General features: G+C 54.0%; 1 protein-coding gene across 1 annotated transcript in view; it reads left to right on the top strand.

The window, feature by feature from the left end:
- LOC139239484 (neurexin-2-like) overlaps positions 1-19,009 on the top strand; it is a 1,141,616-nt gene extending 1,122,607 nt beyond the window's left edge. The window contains exon 18 of the mRNA XM_070868266.1: positions 18,709-19,009. Within this exon, the coding sequence (XP_070724367.1) occupies positions 18,709-18,989 (281 nt within the window). The 3' untranslated portion in view covers positions 18,990-19,009. The remainder of the gene's footprint in view (positions 1-18,708) is intronic.
- Positions 19,010-20,692: the final 1,683 nt, after the last annotated feature.

Raw genomic sequence — 20,692 nt, forward strand, 5'->3', positions numbered from 1 at the left:
TCCAAAAGTGGCCGTGGGATCTTTTACATCCCCGAGAGAGCAGACTGGGGCCTCGGTTTAACGTCTTATCCGAAAGATGGTACCTCCGACAGTGCGGCACTCCCTCAGTACTGCCCCTCCGACAGTGCGGTGCTCCCTCAGTACTGCCCCTCCGACAGTACGGCACTCCCTCAGTACTGCCCCTCCGACAGTGCGGTGCTCCCTCAGCACTGCCCCTTCGACAGTGCGGTGCTCCCTCAGTACTGCCCCTCCGACAGCACGGTGCTCCCTCAGTACTGCCCCTCCGACAGTGCGGTGCTCCCTCAGTACTGCCCCTCCGACAGTGCAGCGCTCCCTCAGTACTGCCCCTCCGACAGTGCGGCACTCCTTCAGTACTGCCCCTCCGACAGTGCGGCACTCCTTCAGTACTGACCCTCCGACAGTGCGGCGCTCCCTCAGTACTGCCCCTCCGACAGTGCGGCGCTCCCTCAGTACTGCTCCTCCGACAGTGCGGCGCTCCCTCAGTACTGCCCCTCCGACAGTGCGGCGCTCCCTCAGTACTGCCCCTCCGACAGTGCGGCGCTCCCTCAGTACTGCCCCTCCGACAGTGCGGCGCCCCCTCAGCACTGCCCCTCTGACAGTGTGGCGCTCCCTCAGTACTGCCCCTCCGACAGTGCGGTGCTCCCTCAGTCCTGCCCCTCCGCCAGTGCCGCGCTCCCTCAGTTGTGGTTGTATGTCGAATTCCAAGAAGAGCAGGGGCGTTCTCCCCGGTGTCCTGGGGCCAATATTTATCCATCAATCAACCTCACCAAAAAAGATGATTTGGTCATTGTCACGTTGCAGTTTATGGGAGCTTGCTATGCACAACTTGGCTGCCGCGTTTCCTACATTACAACAAAATGAAGTACATTATTAGCTGTGAATAGCTTTTGGAGGTTCGGAGGTGGTAAAAGATGCTGGTGGAGCGATGGAAATCGGGGGAAGCACTGCTTGTTCGGTGAACTTAGCTCTTTACATAGCTCGTGGTCAGCTCATTGTCCAAAGAGCGGGGCGGTATTTCAGTAAAGAGATGGATTCTCAGATTGATGATAGAGGAGGCTATTAATCGTGAGAGTTTAGATAACTGAATGGTGCTGATCCTGAACGGATATCCTGAGGTGTCAGGTCATCATCATTTGGATCTAATCTTAACTTATCACTCTTTGGAATGACATTCCTGGCTGCAGTTTATGAAAGTATCAATCTGTGTGAGGACTGCGATTACTGGGCAAGTTACCAAAAGCTGTCCGGCGAATTTAGGAGTGTTACATTGAGGGCTATATCAGAGTGTTACAGTGAAGGGGTGTGGGGTATATCAGAGAGTGTTACAGTGAGGGGTGTGGGATATATCAGAGTGCTACAGTGAGGGGTGTGGGGTATATCAGTGTTACAGTGAGGGGTGTGGGGTATATCAGTATTACAGTGAGGGGTGTGGGGTATATCAGAGTGTTACAGTGAGGGGTGTGGTGTATATCAGAGTGCTACAGTGAGGGGTGTGGGGTATATCAGTGTTACAGTGAGGGGTGTGGGGTATATCACAGTGTTACAGTGAGAGGTGTGGGGTATATCAGAGTTTCACAGTGAGGGGTGTGGGGTATATCAGAGTGTTACAGTGAGGTGTGTGAGGTATATCAGAGTTACAGTGAGTAGTGTGGGGTATATCAGTGTGTTACAGTGAGGGGTGTGGGGTACATCAGAATCTTACAGTGAGGGGTGTGGGGTATATCAGAGTGTCCCAGTGAGGAGTGTGGGGTATATTAGAGTGTTACAGTGAGGTGTGTGAGGTATATCAGAGTTTCACAGTGAGGGGTGTGGGGTATATCAGAGATAAAGTGAGGTGTGTGGGGTATATTAGAGTGTTACAGTGAGGTGTGTGGTTATATCAGAGTTACAGAGGGGTGTGGGTGAGATCAGTGTTGCAGTGCGGGGTGTGGTGTATTTCAGTGTTACAGTGAGGTGTGTGTGGTTTATCAAAGTGTTACAGTGAGGGGTGTGGGGTATATCGGAGAGTGTTGCAGTGAAGGGTGTGGGGTATATCAGAGTGTAACAGTGAGGGGTGTGAGGTATATCAGTGTTACAGTGAGGGGTGTGGGGCATGTCAAAGTGTTACAGTGAGTGGTGTGTGTTATATCGATGTTACAGTGAGGGTTATATCAGTATTACATGAGGGGTGTGGGGTATATCAGTGTTACAGTGAGGGGTGTGGGGTATATAAGAGTGTTACAATGAGGGGTGTGGGTATATCAGTGTGTTGCAGTTCGGGATGTGGTATATATCAGTGTTACAGTGAGGGGTGTATGGTATATAAGTGTTACAGTGAGAGGTGTGAGGTATATCAAATTGTTACAGTGAGGGGTGTGGGATATATCACAGTACTACAGTGAGTGCTGTGGGGTATATCAGAGCGTGTTACAGTGAGGGGGATGGGGTATATCAGTGTTAAAGTGAGGGGTGTGGCTTATATCAGAGTTACAGAGGAGTGTGGGTTATATCAGTGTTGCAGTAAGGGTTGTGATGTATAGCAGTGTTACAGTGAAGGGTGTGGTGTATATCAGAGTGTTACAGTGAGGGGTGTGGGATATATCTGTGTGTTACAGTGAGGGTTGTGGGGTATATCAGTGTGTTACAGTAGGGGTGCGGGGTATATTAGAGTGTTACAGTCGGGGTTTGGGGTATATCAGTGTTACAGTGAGGTGTGTGGGGTATATCAGTGTGTTTCAGCGAGGGGTGTGGGGTATATCAATGTGTTACAGTAGGGGTTTGGGGTATATCAGTGTTACACTGAGGGGTGTCGGCTATATTAGAATGTTACAGTGAGGGGTGTGGGGTATATCAGTGTTACAGTGAGGGGTGTGGGGTATATCAGTGTTACAGTGAGGGGTGTCGGCTATATCAGAGTGTTAAAATGAGTGGTGTGGGGTATATCAGTCTTACAGTTAGGGGTGTGGGGTATATCACAGTGCTACCATGAGTGCTGTGGGGTATATCAGAGCGTGTTACAGTGGGGCGTGTGGGGTATATCCGAGTATTACAGTGAGGGGTGTGGGGTATGTCAGTGTTACAGTGAGGGGTGTGGGGTATATCAGAGTGTTACAGTGAGGGGTGTGGGGTATATCAGAGTGTTATAGTGAGAGGTGTGGGGCATATCAGTGTTACAGTGAGGTGTGTGGGGTATATCGGAGGGTTACAGTGAGGGGTGTGGGTTATATCAGAGTGTTACGGTGAGGGGTGTGGGGTATATCAGTGTTACAGTGAGGGGTGTCGGCTATATCAGAGTGTTACAATGAGTGGTGTGGGATATATCAGTCTTACAGTTAGGGGTGTGGGGTATATCACAGTGCTACAATGAGTGCTGTGGGGTATATCAGAGCGTGTTACAGTGGGGGATGTGGGGTATATCAGTTTTAAAGTGAGGGGTATGGCTTATATCAAAGTTAGAGAGGGGTGTGGGTTATATCAGTGTTGCAGTAAGGGATGTGAGGTATACCAGTGTTACACTGAAGGGTGTGGTGTTTATCAGTGTGTTACAGTGAGGGGTGTGTGGTATATCAGTGTTACAGTGAGGGGTGTGGGGTATATCAGTGTTACAGTGAGGGGTGTCGGCTATATCAGAGTGTTACAGTGAGGGGTGTGGGGTATATCACTTTGTTACAGTGAGGGGTGTGGGATATATCAGTATGTTACAGTAGAGGTTTGGGGTATATCAGTGTTACAGTGAGGGGTGTGGGGTATATCAGAGTGTTACAGTGAGGTGTGTGGGTTATATCAGAATGTCACACCTAGGGATGTGGGGTATATCAGTGCTACATTGATGGGTGTGGGGTATATCAGTGCGTGTTACAGTGAGGGGTGTAGGCTATATCAGTGTTGCAGTGAGGGGTGGCGGGTATATCAGAGTGTTGCACTGAGGTGTGTGGGGGATATCAGTGTTACAGTGAGAGATGTGGGGTATATCAGAGTGTTACAGTGAGGAGTGTGGGGTGTATCAGAGTGTTATAGTGTGGTGCTGTGTGAGGTATATCAGTGTTACACTGAGGGGTGTGGGGTATATCAGAGAATGTTACAGTGTGTCGGGTATATCAGAATGTTACAGTAAGGGGTGTGGGGTATATCAGAGCATGACAGTGAGGGGCGTGGGCTATATCAATGTTACAGTGAGGGGTGTGGGGTATATCAGTGTTACAGTGAGGGGTGTGGGGTTTTTCAGAATGTTACAGTGAAGTGTGTGAGGTATATCAGAGTGTTACATTGAGGTGTGTGGGGTATATCAGAATGTCACAGGGGTGTGGGGTATATCAGTGCTACAGTGGGGGGTGTGGGGTATATCAGAGTGTTACAGTGAGGGGTGTAGGATTTTTCGGAGTGTTACAGTGAGGGGTGTGGGGTATATCAGAGTGTTACAGTGAGGGGTGTGGGGTATATCAATGTTACAGTGAGGGGTGTGGGGTATATCAGTGTGTTCCAATGAGGGGCATGCGGTATATGAGTGTTACAGTGCTGGGTGTGGGGTATATCAGAGTGTTGTAGTCAGGGGTTTGGGGTATACCCTAGTGTTACAGTGAGGTGGTGTGGGATATATCAGTGTTACAGTGAGGGGTATGGGCTATATCAGAGAGTGTTACAGTGAGGGGTGTGGGGTATATCAGACAGTGTTCCAGTGAGGGGTGTGGGGTACATCAGTGTTACAGTGAGGGATGTGGGGTATATCAGAGTGTGTTACAGTGAGGGGTGTGAAGTATTTTCGAGTGTTACAGTGAGTGGCGTGGGGTATATCAGAATGTTACTGTGAGGGGTGTGGGGTATATCCGAGTGTTACAGTGAGAGTTGTGGGGTATATCAGAGTGTTACAGTCAGGGGTGTGGCGTATATCGGAAGTGTTACAGTGATGGGTGTGGGGTATATCAGAGTTACAGTGAGAGGTGTGCGGTATATCAGAGTGTTACAGTGAGGGGTGTGGTGTATATCAGAGAGTTACAGTGATGGGTGTGGGGTATATCAGAGTTACAGTGAGGAGTGTGGGGTATATCAAAGTTACACTGAGGCATGTGGAGTATATCAGAGAGTGTGTTGGGCAAATTGTGGCGTATGTTTAATTGCATCTCTTGCACCGTCTATTTTCCATTCCCAGTCGATATTATACAGCTCTTTCGCTGCAGTTCGGACAGGCGCAGTTTTGCAATGTAGGTCCAGATGATGTTGTGCACCTGCACCCCAGGGCTCTCCCTCGATTTATAGTAACAGAGCGTAAATGCCCAATTTGCCCATCTCTGCTCGCTGTGTGTGGGAGGACAGTCCATGTAAACAAATGGTACGTATCACACCCAGTAAATCGCTGTACCTTGGACAATCAGCCAGAAATTGTAGGGTTTGTCCATCGCTCCAAGCCTCCGAGCGGCGAGTTTCCTTCTAGCTGGCTTGTCCACCCTGTCTGCATGATGGGATGGCTCTCTGGAGATGGAAGCATAGAGAACTAGGGATTGATGATTGAGGGAGAGAGGGAGAGAGAGAGACATTGAGGGATTGGTGATTGAGAGAGGGACATACTGAGGGATTGGTGATGGAGAGATGGACAGACTGAGGGACTGGAGACAGAGAGAGAGAGAGGTACTGAGGGATTGGAGATGGAGAGATAGAATCACGAAGGGATTGGTGATGGAGAGATGGACAGACTGAGGGATTGGAGATGGACAGATAGAGAGACAGGGACTGGAGACAGAGAGAGAGATACTGAGGGATTGGAGATGGAGAGATAGAGAGACAGGGACTGGTGATGGAGAGATAGAAGGACTGAGGGACTGGAGACAGAGAGAGAGAGAGGTACTGAGGGATTGGAGATGGAGAGATAGAAGCACGAAGGGATTGGTGATGGAGAGATGGACAGACTGAGGGAATGAAGATGGACAGATAGAGAGACAGGGACTGGAGACAGAGAGAGAGATACTGAGGGATTGGAGATGGAGAGATAGAGAGACAGGGACTGGTGATGGAGAGATAGAAGGACTGAGGGACTGGAGATGGAGAGATAGACAGACTGAGGGACTGGTGATGGAGAGATAGATAGACTGAGGGACTGGAGATAGAAGGAGAGAGATACTGAGGGACTGGAGATGGAGCAATAGACAGACTGAGGAACTGGAGATGGAGAGATAGACAGACTGAGGGACTGGAGATAGAGGGAGAGAGATACTGAGGGACTGGAGACGGAGAGATAGACAGACTGAGAGACTGGAGATAGAGGGAGAGAGAGACTGAGGGACTGGAGATGGGGGGATGATCATACTTAGATTTTGATGATGGAGGGGTAGACACACTGAGGGACTGGTGATAGAGGGAGAGATACTGAGGGATCGGAGGATGGAATTACATGAATTGACGTGGTGATGTCGAGACAGACACACTGTGAAGGAGTACAACTGGAAGGGGAGACACTGAAGACTCTAAGATAAGGTGCAGGAATTTCCAATTGCATCCCCGCTGCCAACACCCACATCCAATCAGCTGCCATCACTGTTCCAATGGTCAGAGCAACAGCAGTCAGGCAAGACGTGGGAAGTGTGAAGCCCCCTTCGCTCAGTGAGGCTCGCGGGTTGAGTAGCCGAACTGCCCCGTCACAACACCCACCCGGGAAGGTAGAGGGACTCCCATGGTGGGACTGGAGCGTTTGCTCTCCTTTCTCAGCCTCATCTAGCTGGAAAGCGCCTTATTCTTGAACAACAAGGAACAGAGCCGTTAAACGTGGAGGAATTCCGAATTTTCGGAGATCCATTTGAGCCAGATCGAGAAACAAGTGACCAGGTTTAGAACCAGTCCCAAGCTCAACGCCTTGTCACGGGTCATCGCTGCTGCACAACCGTCTTTTAATCTTCTGTTTTCTCCCTTTTTTTAAGAATATATTTTATTGTTTGATAGACGTACTGTAAACCTCATCAACAAAGAATGGTGGCTGAAATTTTGAAATATTGTGTGAACATTTTTGGGGACAATCCACAGGTCCTGTTCTCACTCCCTTCTAAAAACGTTTTAAAACCCTTTTGTGTCTCCGAGAACCGAGCGATTCCCCACAAGAGACCCGGGACTCACTCGCGCCAGCGTTGGATTCTGCAAATCGTAGAATGATATAGAGATTTTACAGCACGGAAGGAGGCCATTTCGGTCCATCGTGTCCGCGCCGGCCGACCAAGAGCCACCCGGCCTAATCCCACTTTCCCGCTCTCGGTCCGTAGCCCTGTAGGTTACAAGTGCACATCCAAGTACTTTTTAAATGTGGTGAGGGTTTCTGCCTCTACCACCCTTTCAGGCAGTGAGTTCCGCCCCAGACCCCCACCACCCTCTGGGTGAAAATAGTTCTCCTCAACTCCCCCTCGAAACCTCCCCCCCAATTACTTTCAATCGATGCCCCCTGGTTGTTGACCCTTCTGCTAAGACACATCATACAGGAAGCTGCCTCTGTATCTCTGCACCAATCAGATGAGGTCAAGGGTGAGAATCGTCCAATCAAAGCTCGTCCATCCACCGCCACCAAACGCATGACCAAATGCATTTCAACCACCATGAGTATCTTCAACACCACCCCCACTGAACGATTATTTCCATTGGGTAGAGCCATCGGGAGTGAATTTCCACAGGGATTAAGAACATAAGAAATAGGAGCAGGAGTCGGCCATTCGGCCCCTCGAGCCTGCTCCGCCATTCAATAAGATCATGGCTGATCTGATCATGGACTCAGCTCCACTTCCCCGCCCGCTCCCCATAACCCTTTACTCCCTTATCGCTTAAAAATCTCCCCGTCTTAAATATATTCAATGACCCAGTCTCCACAGCTCTCTGGGGCAGAGAATTCCACAGAATCGCAACCCTCTGAGAGAAGAAATTCCTCCTCATCGTTTTAAATGGGCGGCCCCTTATTCTGAGACTATGCCCCCTCGTTCTAGATTCCCCCACCAGGGGAAACATTCTCTCTGCATCTACCCTGTCCAGCCCCCTCAGGATATTATCTGTTTCAATAAGATCACCTCTCATTCTTCTAAACTCCAATGAGTACAGGCCCAACCTGCTCAACCGTTCCTCAAAGGATAACCCCTCCATCTCAGGAATCAACCTCATGAACCTTCTCTGAACTGCCACCCGATTCTCCTGCCCGCCTGTTGTAGTGTTGGCGGAAAGCCGGAAGAAAGAGCATAAACTAAGTGACAGTGGGGGAACCCCCACGGAAATTTGCCTCTATTCCTCCTGGCCCCACTCACCCTTCAACTAATGCATCTGTCTTACCTCTTACATTCATCGGCTCAACCTTCTCTCCAAACTCTAACGGCCTCTCTCTTCATAACACATCCTCTTTACATGATGGCCGCCATGCTCATGATGCACCTCACCCTGTTCCTGTATTATTACTTAATCTCAGTGAGTACCTCCGATAGCCCTCCACTGTCAGACTGCAGGCTCGCAGAAATGGAGCCCAGGGTTAGACACACTGGTCATCCAGGCTCATTTACCACACGTTGGATGTTTTACCAGAGGTAAAAGAAGCCATTAGAGCAGAAGAGATGTCAAGAAAAGTACAGTCAGCTCATCGAAACCAATCCCTCTACACCCTGGACCCCATCAATAAAGCCCATCCCTCCAGTCCCCTAATTCTCCCATCAAATTCGATCTCTCCAGGCCTCTAACAGTCCCATCAAAGCCCAACTCTCTAGACCCTAACTCTTCCAAAGGACCTCAAAGCTCTCGACCCTAACTCCCCCATCAAAGCTCATCCCTCCAGTCCCCTAACTCTCCCATCGAAGCCCATCCCGCCCGTCCCCTAATTCTCCCATCGAAGCCCATCCCTCCAGTCCCCTAACTCTCCCATCGAAGCCCATCACTCCAGCCCCCTAACCCCCCCCCATCGAAGCCCATCCCTCCAGTCCCCTAACTCTCCCATCGAAGCCCATCCCTCCAGTTCCCTAACCCTCCCATCGAAGCCCATCCCTCCCATCCCCTAACCCTCCCATCGAAGCCCATCCCTCCAGTTCCCTAACTCTCCCATCGAAGCCCATCCCTCCAGTTCCCTAACCCTCCCATCGAAGCCCATCCCTCCCATCCCCTAACCCTCCCATCGAAGCCCATCCCTCTTTTCCCATAACTCTCCCATCGAAGCCCATCCCTCCAGACCCCTAACCCCCCCCCCATCGAAGCCCATCCCTCCCATCCCCTAACTCTCCCATCGAAGCCCATCCCTCAAGTCCCCTAACCCCCCCCCCATCGAAGCCCATCCCTCCCGTCCCCGAACCCCCCCATCGAAGCCCATCCCTCCAGGCCCCTAACTCTCCCATCGAAGCCCATCCCTCCCGTCCCCTAACTCTCCCATCAAAGCTCATCCCTCCAGTCCTCTAACTCTCCCATCGAAGCCCATCCCGCCCATCCCCTAATTCTCCCATCGAAGCCCATCCCTCCAGTCCCCTAAATCTCCCATCGAAGCCCATCACTCCAGCCCCCTAACCCCCCCATTGAAGCCCATCCCTCCAGTCCCCTAACTCTCCCATCGAAGCCCATCCCTCCAGTTCCCTAACCCTCCCATCGAAGCCCATCCCTCCCATCCCCTAACCCTCCCATCGAAGCCCATCACTCTTTTCCCATAACTCTCCCATCGAAGCCCATCCCTCCAGACCCCTAACCCCCCCCCATCGAAGCCCATCCCTCCCATCCCCTAACTCTCCCATCGAAGCCCATCCCTCCAGTTCCCTAACCCTCCCATCGAAGCCCATCCCTCCCATCCCCTAGCCCTCCCATCGAAGCCCATCACTCTTTTCCCATAACTCTCCCATCGAAGCCCATCCCTCCAGACCCCTAACCCCCCCCCATCGAAGCCCATCCCTCCCATCCCCGAACCCCCCCATCGAAGCCCATCCCTCCAGGCCCCTAAATCTCCCATCGAACCCCATCCCTCCAGTCCCCTAATTCTCCCATCGAAGCCCATCACTCCAGTCCCCTAACTCTCCCATCGAAGCCCATCCCTCCCATCCCCGAACCCGCCCATCGAAGCCCATCCCTCCAGTCCCCGAACCCCCCCATCGAAGCCCATCCCTCCAGTCCCCTAACTCTCCCATCGAAGCCCATCCCTCCCATCCCCTAATTCTCCAATCGAAGCCCATCACTCCAGTCCCCTAACTCTCCCATCAAAGCCCATCCCTCCAGTCCCCTAATTCTCCCATCGAAGCCCATCCCTCCCATCCCATAATTCTCCCATCGAAGCTCATCCCTCCAGTCCCCTAAATCTCCCATCGAAGCCCATCCCTCCCATCCCCTAATTCTCCCATCGAAGCCCATCACTCCAGTCCCCTAACTCTCCCATCGAAGTCCATCCCTCCAGTCCCCTAATTCTCCCATCGAAGCCCATCCCTCCCATCCCATAATTCTCCCATCGAAGCCCATCCCTCCAGTCCCCTAAATCTCCCATCGAAGCCCATCCCTCCCATCCCCTAATTCTCCCATCGAAGCCCATCACTCCAGTCCCCTAACTCTCCCATCAAAGCCCATCCCTCCAGTCCCCTAATTCTCCCATCGAAGCCCATCCCTCCCATCCCATAATTCTCCCATCGAAGCCCATCACTCCAGCCCCCTAACCCCCCCATTGAAGCCCATCCCTCCAGTCCCCTAACTCTCCCATCGAAGCCCATCCCTCCCATCCCATAATTCTCCCATCGAAGCCCATCACTCCAGCCCCCTAACCCCCCCATTGAAGCCCATCCCTCCAGTCCCCTAACCCTCCCATCGAAGCCCATCCCTCCAGTTCCCTAACCCTCCCATCGAAGCCCATCCCTCCCATCCCCTAACCCTCCCATCGAAGCCCATCACTCTTTTCCCATAACTCTCCCATCGAAGCCCATCCCTCCAGACCCCTAACCCCCCCCCCATCGAAGCCCATCCCTCCCATCCCCTAACTCTCCCATCGAAGCCCATCCCTCAAGTCCCCTAACCCCCCCCATCGAAGCCCATCCCTCCCGTCCCCGAACCCCCCCATCGAAGCCCATCCCTCCAGGCCCCTAACTCTCCCATCGAAGCCCATCCCTCCCATCCCCTAACTCTCCCATCGAACCCCATCCCTCCAGTCCCCTAATTCTCCCATCGAAGCCCATCACTCCAGTCCCCTAACTCTCCCATCAAAGCCCATCCCTCCAGTCCCCTAATTCTCCCATCGAAGCCCATCCCTCCCATCCCATAATTCTCCCATCGAAGTCCATCCCTCCAGTACCCTAACTCTCCCATCGAAGCCCATCCCTCTAGTCCCCAAACCCTCCCATCGAAGCCCATCCCTCCCGTCCCCTAATTCTCCCATCAAAGCCCATCCCTCCCGTCCCCTAACTCTCCCATCGAAGCCCATCCCTCCCGTCCCCTAATTCTCCCATCAAAGCCCATCCCTCCCATCCCCTAATTCTCCCATCGAAGCCCATCCCTCCAGTCCCCTAACTCTCCCATCGAACCCCATCCCTCCAGTCCCCTAACTCTCCCATCGAAGCCCATCCCTCTAGACCCCTAACCCTCCCATTGAAGCCCATCCCTCCCGTCCCCTAATTCTCCCATCAAAGCCCATCCCTCCCGTCCCCTAACTCTCCCATCGAAGCCCATCCCTCCCATCCCTTAATTCTCCCATCAAAGCCCATCCCTCCCATCCCCTAACTCTCCCATCGAAGCCCATTCCTCCCGTCCCCTAACTCTCCCATCGAAGCCCATCCCTCCCGTCCCCTAACTCTCCCATCGAAGCCCATCCCTCCAGTCCCCTAACTCTCCCATCGAAGCCCATCCCTCCAGTCCCCTAACTCCCCCATCGAAGCCCATCCCTCCCGTCCTCTAACTCTCCCATCGAAGCCCATCCCTCCAGTCCCCTAACTCTCCCATCGAAGCCCATCCCTCCAGTCCCCTAACTCTCCCATCGAAGCCCATCCCTCCAGTCCCCTAACTCTCCCATCGAAGCCCATCCCTCCAGTCCCCTAATTCTCCCATCGAAGCCCATCCCTCCCATCCCCTAACTCTCCCATCGAAGCCCATCCCTCTAGTCCCCTAACCCTCCCATCGAAGCCCATCCCTCCAGTCCCCTAACCCTCCCATCGAAGCCCATCCCCCCAGTCCCCTAACTCTCCCATCGAAGCCCATCCCTCCAGTCCCCTAACTCTCCCATCGAAGTCCATCCCTCCAGTCCCCTAACTCTCCCATCGAAGCCCATCCCCCCAGTCCCCTAACTCTCCCATCGAAGCCCATCCCTCCCGTCCTCTAACTCTCCCATCGAAGCCCATCCCTCCCGTCCTCTAACTCTCCCATTGAAGCTCATCCCTCCAGTCCCCTAACTCTCCCATCGAAGCCCATCCCTCCCATCCCCTAACTCTCCCATCGAAGCCCATCCCTCCAGTTCCCTAACCCTCCCATCGAAGCCCATCCCTCCCATCCCCTAGCCCTCCCATCGAAGCCCATCACTCTTTTCCCATAACTCTCCCATCGAAGCCCATCCCTCCAGACCCCTAACCCCCCCCCATCGAAGCCCATCCCTCCCATCCCCGAACCCCCCCATCGAAGCCCATCCCTCCAGGCCCCTAAATCTCCCATCGAACCCCATCCCTCCAGTCCCCTAATTCTCCCATCGAAGCCCATCACTCCAGTCCCCTAACTCTCCCATCGAAGCCCATCCCTCCCATCCCCGAACCCGCCCATCGAAGCCCATCCCTCCAGTCCCCGAACCCCCCCATCGAAGCCCATCCCTCCAGTCCCCTAACTCTCCCATCGAAGCCCATCCCTCCCATCCCCTAATTCTCCAATCGAAGCCCATCACTCCAGTCCCCTAACTCTCCCATCAAAGCCCATCCCTCCAGTCCCCTAATTCTCCCATCGAAGCCCATCCCTCCCATCCCATAATTCTCCCATCGAAGCCCATCCCTCCAGTCCCCTAAATCTCCCATCGAAGCCCATCCCTCCCATCCCCTAATTCTCCCATCGAAGCCCATCACTCCAGTCCCCTAACTCTCCCATCAAAGCCCATCCCTCCAGTCCCCTAATTCTCCCATCGAAGCCCATCCCTCCCATCCCATAATTCTCCCATCGAAGCCCATCACTCCAGCCCCCTAACCCCCCCATTGAAGCCCATCCCTCCAGTCCCCTAACTCTCCCATCGAAGCCCATCCCTCCCATCCCATAATTCTCCCATCGAAGCCCATCACTCCAGCCCCCTAACCCCCCCATTGAAGCCCATCCCTCCAGTCCCCTAACCCTCCCATCGAAGCCCATCCCTCCAGTTCCCTAACCCTCCCATCGAAGCCCATCCCTCCCATCCCCTAACCCTCCCATCGAAGCCCATCACTCTTTTCCCATAACTCTCCCATCGAAGCCCATCCCTCCAGACCCCTAACCCCCCCCCATCGAAGCCCATCCCTCCCATCCCCTAACTCTCCCATCGAAGCCCATCCCTCAAGTCCCCTAACCCCCCCCATCGAAGCCCATCCCTCCCGTCCCCGAACCCCCCCATCGAAGCCCATCCCTCCAGGCCCCTAACTCTCCCATCGAAGCCCATCCCTCCCATCCCCTAACTCTCCCATCGAACCCCATCCCTCCAGTCCCCTAATTCTCCCATCGAAGCCCATCACTCCAGTCCCCTAACTCTCCCATCAAAGCCCATCCCTCCAGTCCCCTAATTCTCCCATCGAAGCCCATCCCTCCCATCCCATAATTCTCCCATCGAAGTCCATCCCTCCAGTACCCTAACTCTCCCATCGAAGCCCATCCCTCTAGTCCCCAAACCCTCCCATCGAAGCCCATCCCTCCCGTCCCCTAATTCTCCCATCAAAGCCCATCCCTCCCGTCCCCTAACTCTCCCATCGAAGCCCATCCCTCCCGTCCCCTAATTCTCCCATCAAAGCCCATCCCTCCCATCCCCTAATTCTCCCATCGAAGCCCATCCCTCCAGTCCCCTAACTCTCCCATCGAACCCCATCCCTCCAGTCCCCTAACTCTCCCATCGAAGCCCATCTCTCTAGTCCCCTAACCCTCCCATTGAAGCCCATCCCTCCCGTCCCCTAATTCTCCCATCAAAGCCCATCCCTCCCGTCCCCTAACTCTCCCATCGAAGCCCATCCCTCCCATCCCTTAATTCTCCCATCAAAGCCCATCCCTCCCATCCCCTAACTCTCCCATCGAAGCCCATTCCTCCCGTCCCCTAACTCTCCCATCGAAGCCCATCCCTCCCGTCCCCTAACTCTCCCATCGAAGCCCATCCCTCCAGTCCCCTAAATCTCCCATCGAAGCCCATCCCTCCAGTCCCCTAACTCCCCCATCGAAGCCCATCCCTCCCGTCCTCTAACTCTCCCATCGAAGCCCATCCCTCCAGTCCCCTAACTCTCCCATCGAAGCCCATCCCTCCAGTCCCCTAACTCTCCCATCGAAGCCCATCCCTCCAGTCCCCTAACTCTCCCATCGAAGCCCATCCCTCCAGTCCCCTAATTCTCCCATCGAAGCCCATCCCTCCCATCCCCTAACTCTCCCATCGAAGCCCATCCCTCTAGTCCCCTAACCCTCCCATTGAAGCCCATCCCTCCAGTCCCCTAACCCTCCCATCGAAGCCCATCCCCCCAGTCCCCTAACTCTCCCATCGAAGCCCATCCCTCCAGTCCCCTAACTCTCCCATCGAAGTCCATCCCTCCAGTCCCCTAACTCTCCCATCGAAGCCCATCCCCCCAGTCCCCTAACTCTCCCATCGAAGCCCATCCCTCCCGTCCTCTAACTCTCCCATCGAAGCCCATCCCTCCCGTCCTCTAACTCTCCCATTGAAGCTCATCCCTCCAGTCCCCTAACTCTCCCATCGAAGCCCATCCCTCCCATCCCCTAACTCTCCCATCGAAGCCCATCCCTCCAGTCCCCTAACTCTCCCATCGAAGCCCATCCCTCCCATCCCCTAACTCTCCCATCAAAGCCCATCCCTCCAGTCCCCTAACTCTCCCATCGAAGCTGACCCCTCTAGTACCCAACTCCTTTACGCTCCTGAATTCCCCATTGGATTTATCAGTGACTATCTCATATTGATGGCCCCTAGTTCTAGACTCCTCCACAACTGGAGACATCTTCTCTACATCTACCCTATTGAACCCTTTCATAATCTTAAAGACCTCTATCAGGTCACCCCTCAGCCTTCTCTTTTCGAGAGAAAAGAGACCCAGCCTATTCAATTGTCTCTGATAGGGATACCCTCTCAATTCCTTGTCAATCTATTTGTGCTGGATGTGAGGAGATCGAGTAATGGGAACAATTCCAAGATTCTTTTGAGCGTTGGTTGGAGAGGAATGAGTCCAGGTCATGTGGATTTGATTTTGGAGTCTGACATGTTGGCTTAACCAGAGCAGTGTCTGCACCTAATGTAATACCACTGCTGTGTATTGACTGTAAATATGTGTGTTCTGAAAATTAATTTTCGTCCTTTTTTTGTGAAGGGAAGAGGGCTTTTTTTTTTAAAGAATAATGTGTTTCTAAGCACGAACTTAGCCGGGGGTAAGCAGTTTTGGCATGCTACAATCGCGCCAGCAAGGGGAACATCAGCCAGGGTTCCAGTGGCTGATTGCTGTCTCGGGTACTCCCTGATGGAAGGTGCGTGTATGGATATGTATGCATGTGTGCGTGGTTATGTGTGAGCATGTGTGCGTTCCTGCATGTGTGTGTGAGCATGTGTGCGTGCCTGCAAGTGTATGTGAGCGTGTGTGCGTTCCTGCATGTGTGTGTGAGCGTGTGTGCATGCCTGCATGTGTATGTGAGTGTGTGTGCGCGCCTGCATGTGTGCGTGAGCATGTGTGCGCACCTGCGTGTGTGTGTGTGAGCGTGTGTGCGTGCGTGTGTGTGTGAGCACGTATACGTGTGTGTGCGTGTGTGCGCGTGTGTGTGAGCATGTGTGTGTGAGCGCATATACGTGTGTGTGTGCGTGTGTGCGCGCGTGCGTGTGTGTGAGAATGTGTGTGTGCGCGCGTGCATGTGTGTGTGAGCGCGTATACGTGTGTGTGTGCGTGTGTGCGCGTGTGCGTGTGTGTGAGCGCGTATTTGTGTGTGTGCGCATATGTGCGCGCGTGCGTGTGTGCGCGTGTGTGCGCACTTGCATGTGTGTGTGTGCACGTGTGCATGTGTGAACGTGTGTGCGTGCCTGCATGTGTGTGTGAGCATGTGTGCGCGCCTGCATGTGTGTATGTGTGCGCACCTGCATGTGTGTGTGAGCGTGTGTGTGCGTGTGCATGTGTGTGTGTGTGTGTGAGCGTGTGTGTGTGTGAGCATGTGTGAGTGTGTGAGAGTGTGTATGTGCGCGGGCGTGCGTGTGTGTGAGCGTGTGTGTGTGTGTGTGAGTGTGTGTCTGTGTGAATGTGTACGATTTAAGGGGGGTGTGGAGTTTGGGTATGCGGGTAGGGAGACAGGATCTGGGCTCATCTATGACGCCCTCCACAGTTGGATAGCCAGCCCACCATCTGGGCTCCTGGGTGAGGTAGCGGAGGCCCATGCATGCCCGCGGAGAGTTATCACTTCTGGGAGAGGAGACAGAGTGGGGGAGGGATAGCGCAGAGACAAATACAAAGCGTGGGCAGGCCAAGAATTGGCCCTCCCACCCTCGGGAAAGCACATCACTCAGAGAGTCACCTCAGCAAAAGTCTGTTTGGCAAAAGTCCCTTGACTGACTATAAGAGCATAAGAACATAAGAAACAGGAGCAGGAGTCGGGATCGGGCTGGCTGGCGACGGCACCCACAGTCGAATAGCCAGTCGGGAAATCGGATTCGGGAAGGGATGCGGTTGGGGGCAAGGTTCTCTCGGTTGATTCCGGAGATGAAGGGGCTGTCTTGTGAAGAAAGCTTGAGCAGGTGGGGCCTGTACTCATCGGAGTTTAGAAGAATGAGAGGTGATCTTATTGAAACGTATAAGATTCTGAGGGGGCTGGACAAGGTGGATGCAGAGAGGATCTTTCCCCCGTGTGGGGGGAATCTAGAACTAGTGGGGGGGGGGGGGCATCATTTCAGAATAAGGGGTCGCCCATTTAAAACGGAGATGAGGAGGAATTTCTTCTCTCGGAGGGTTGTAAATCTGTGGAATTCTCTGCCCCCAGAGAGCTGTGGAGGCTGGGTCATTGAATATATTCAAGGCGGAGATAGACAGATGTTGGAACGATAAGGGAGTAAAGGGTGCCGGAATGGAAGTGGATCAGATCAGCCATGGTGGTATTGAATGGCGGAGCAGGTTCGAGGGGCCCAATGGCCGACTCCTGCTCCTATTTGTTACGTTCTTATGTTCCCGTTGGGCGGCGCGGAAGCGCGGCGGCCCCATGGCTCCGATTGGACAGAGCAGGCGGGCGCGGAACTCCGAACCCCTTTAAAGGGGCCACGCGCCCACAACAGTGGGGAGCATTGGGGCGGAAGGGGGAGATTCGAAAGGAAACAAACTGTGTGTGTGCGCGTGTGTGCGCGTGTGTCGCCCGCCCCCCTGGCTAAGATAGCGAAGGCTGGCGAGGTGCGCGCGGGAGGGGTCGGGGTAGTTCTAAGTTTAAAAAAAAGGACGAAAATTGACGTGTGAGACTCTCATTTCAACATCAAAGCATTGTTTTTTTTAAAAAAAAAAGAGAGCGAGAGCGAGAATTAGTCTCAGAATTATGTGGCAAAAAAGCAGAAACGTGATCTTTTCCCAGGACATTCTTATACAACATTGTTTTTGTAATTTTTTTTTTCTTCATGCACAAATCATGCGGCCAATTTGTTGATGTAAGTTGCTCGAATTCCGTGAATATGCTCTTTTATTTCTAAGAGACACGATTTAACAAAAAAAATGATAAGAAAAAAATTAATGTCTTCTCTTTTTTTGCTAGTGCCAGAAATTTGATGTGTATCTTAAAACGCTTTTTGCTTAAAAGATCGAGGAAATTTGTACTGTATGTTAAAAGAGAAAGTTAAGTGTTAAAACAAAAACAGACGTAATATTGAATGTGTTTTGCTTTGAGCTGACGAGAGCTCTTGTGTCACCGCACGATGTTAATGTGTTATCCTCCCTGCTTCTCTCTTTTCTGTCCTAGGAGGTGAACTGATACTGCCCATTATCACGGAGGACGCGCTCGAGATTCCCGCCATTGTCACCCGCTCGCCATTCATCCCCCCTCCCCCGACCTACCGCCCCTTCCTCACTGCGATCGAAGCCACCAAGGAGTCGCTGACGCTGACCTCCAAGGTTGGCTCGCCGTGCCTCTTGGAGCAGGACGATGACTGCGACGATGTGATGGTGGTGTCGGGCTACGGCTCTGGCGAGGTCTTTGACTCCAGCTTCCCGCCGACGGACGATGAGGACTTCTACGCCACCTTCCCGCTGGTGACCGACCGGACCCTGTTGGCCGGGGCGGACCCCAAGATCTCCAAGTCCAGGGGTTCCCGGCCGGGCGCAGACGGGGCCACGTGGCCCCCCGACGTCCTGCTCTCCACCTTCTCCTCCTCCTCCTCGTCCGCCTCCTCCTCCTCCTCCTCCTCCTCCCCGGACATGATCCGCAAACTCCCGGCCGGCAAGCTGAACACCCGGGAGAGCCCCCGGCCCAACCCCGACCTGGCCCTGCCCCCGCTGCCCACCGCCCCCGAGCGCAAAAAGCACGGGGCCCGCTACCCAGCCGCGAGCTCACCCCCCGATTTCCGCCATCTCCCCACAGCCAGCCCCACCGGCTCGCAGGCGGCAGGCGGCCCACCGGGGGCGGTGGAGGTCATCCGGGAGTCCAGCAGCACGACGGGAATGGTGGTGGGCATCGTGGCGGCGGCGGCCCTGTGCATCCTGATCCTGCTCTACGCCATGTACAAGTACCGCAACCGTGACGAGGGGTCCTACCAGGTGGACCAGAGCCGGAACTACATCAGCAACTCTGCGCAGACCAATGGCGCCATCGTCAAGGAGAAACAGGCCCCCACGGCCAAGAGTATGAACAAGAGCAAAAAGAACAAAGACAAAGAGTATTACGTCTGAAAAGGCGCAAGGGAAGTGTGTGTGTGTGTGTGTGTGTGTGTGTGGAGGGGGCGGGGGGGGGGAGTGGGTGGGTTGGGGAGGGCTGGTGGGGGGATAGTAGAGGGGGCCAAACTAAAACGGGAAGACGACACACACACACACACACAACACACACACACACTCAAACACACACACACACACAACAAAAAAAAAACGCGCGTGCGTGTGGTGTTTTTTTTTTTATTTTGTACAAAGGAACGTCGTTTTCCGAGGACCCGGGCCCGCGCTCAATTGAGCCGTCGACAAGGAGCGGCGCAAGGAAAAGTTTTAACAACAAGTCCTGCCGCGGTCGCCAGTGACCGAGAATCTCCCTCAAGCTGACGACGGTGTTTGAGAGTACGAGTGGGGGCGGGGCGGGGCGTTTTTTTTTTTAAGGGGGGGCCTGAGCCATGTGTGTGAGTGTGCGTTTCTCTTTATCTTCACCACCCCCCCCCCCCCCCCAACCCCCCCCCCCCCCCAAGCCCCCGCCCCACCCCGCCCTCTCCACCTTCCCATCCCCGCTGGAAGAGATATTCGAGGAAGAGTTAAAGGTCTCGGAAGCAGAAGAGCGGTCTTTTCCGCCACACCACCCCACGCGCCCCACCCGCCACCTCCCGCAACAGGCGAACTGGAACTTTCTAATTCCTTGAACACCCCCCAGCCCTCACTCTCTCTGTTGCTCTCTCTCTCTCTCTCACACACACACACACACACACGCGCGCGCACGAGTTGCCAAGTCGATCAATCTGCGGGACCTGGAATCCCAGACACGTGGCCTCACTCGGACCTCCATCGCCGAACAACGAAAGGACAATACAACGACCGTGATTGGCTTCCTCTTCCTGTGCCCCATGCTGCTCCTTGCCAAAGGTGCTCGAGTGGGCGGGCTATTTTCCGTGTGAAACATGTGCCGAGCTTTTTTTTAATGATTTTGTTTTCTGCTGCCACACCTGCCCCTCCTGCCCCAGCTCCGGGGATTACAGAGAAGGACTCCAGGTGGGGATTTAACAGCGGGGGCGGGGGGTTGGAAAGATGGATTCCCGGTTTCCGCCAAGCTTTCCAGGAAACGCGGACAAGGTTTGAGCTCCGAGAGAGACAAAAGCCGAGTTTGTGTGTGTGTGTGTGTGTGTGTGTGGGGGGGCGGGTGGGGTTGAAGGAGGAAGGGATTGAAACGAAACGAGCGGCTTTTAGCGAACTTTCGCAGATCGGAACAGGAAGCAAACGAAAGAAAAACCCAAACGGGGGAAAAAAAAAAAAGACAATGGTGTTTTCTTTGCGAGGACTGAACTGCCGCCCTGAGTGTCCGACGACAAACACGAGAGAGACAGAGCAAAGGAAACACAACGTCGGACAAAGTGGCTTCTCTTTAAGATGGCCGCCTCGTCGACCCTCCCTCCAGACAGGGGGCGGACAGACGGAAAGACTGTGGCGAGTGTTCGCAGCGGGGGAAGGGGAGCCGGCCAAGTGGGTTCGTCGCTTGGGTCAAGGATTCGAGTCGGACGACGCCGTGTGCAAAGCAGCTTGGTTTAAGGACTTCTGTTGCTCTTCGAACCACTACCCCACCCAACCCCCCCACAACTCCCCCCTCTCTCTCTCTCTCACGTCCTCCCAATCGTGTTGAAGAGCGGCCCGTTCTCCCCTCCCCCAACTCCGGAGGGGGTTGGGGGGTGGCGGGCGGAGCCTGA

The sequence above is a fragment of the Pristiophorus japonicus genome, chromosome 27 (genome assembly GCF_044704955.1).
Source record: "Pristiophorus japonicus isolate sPriJap1 chromosome 27, sPriJap1.hap1, whole genome shotgun sequence".
NCBI lineage: Eukaryota > Metazoa > Chordata > Chondrichthyes > Pristiophoridae > Pristiophorus > Pristiophorus japonicus.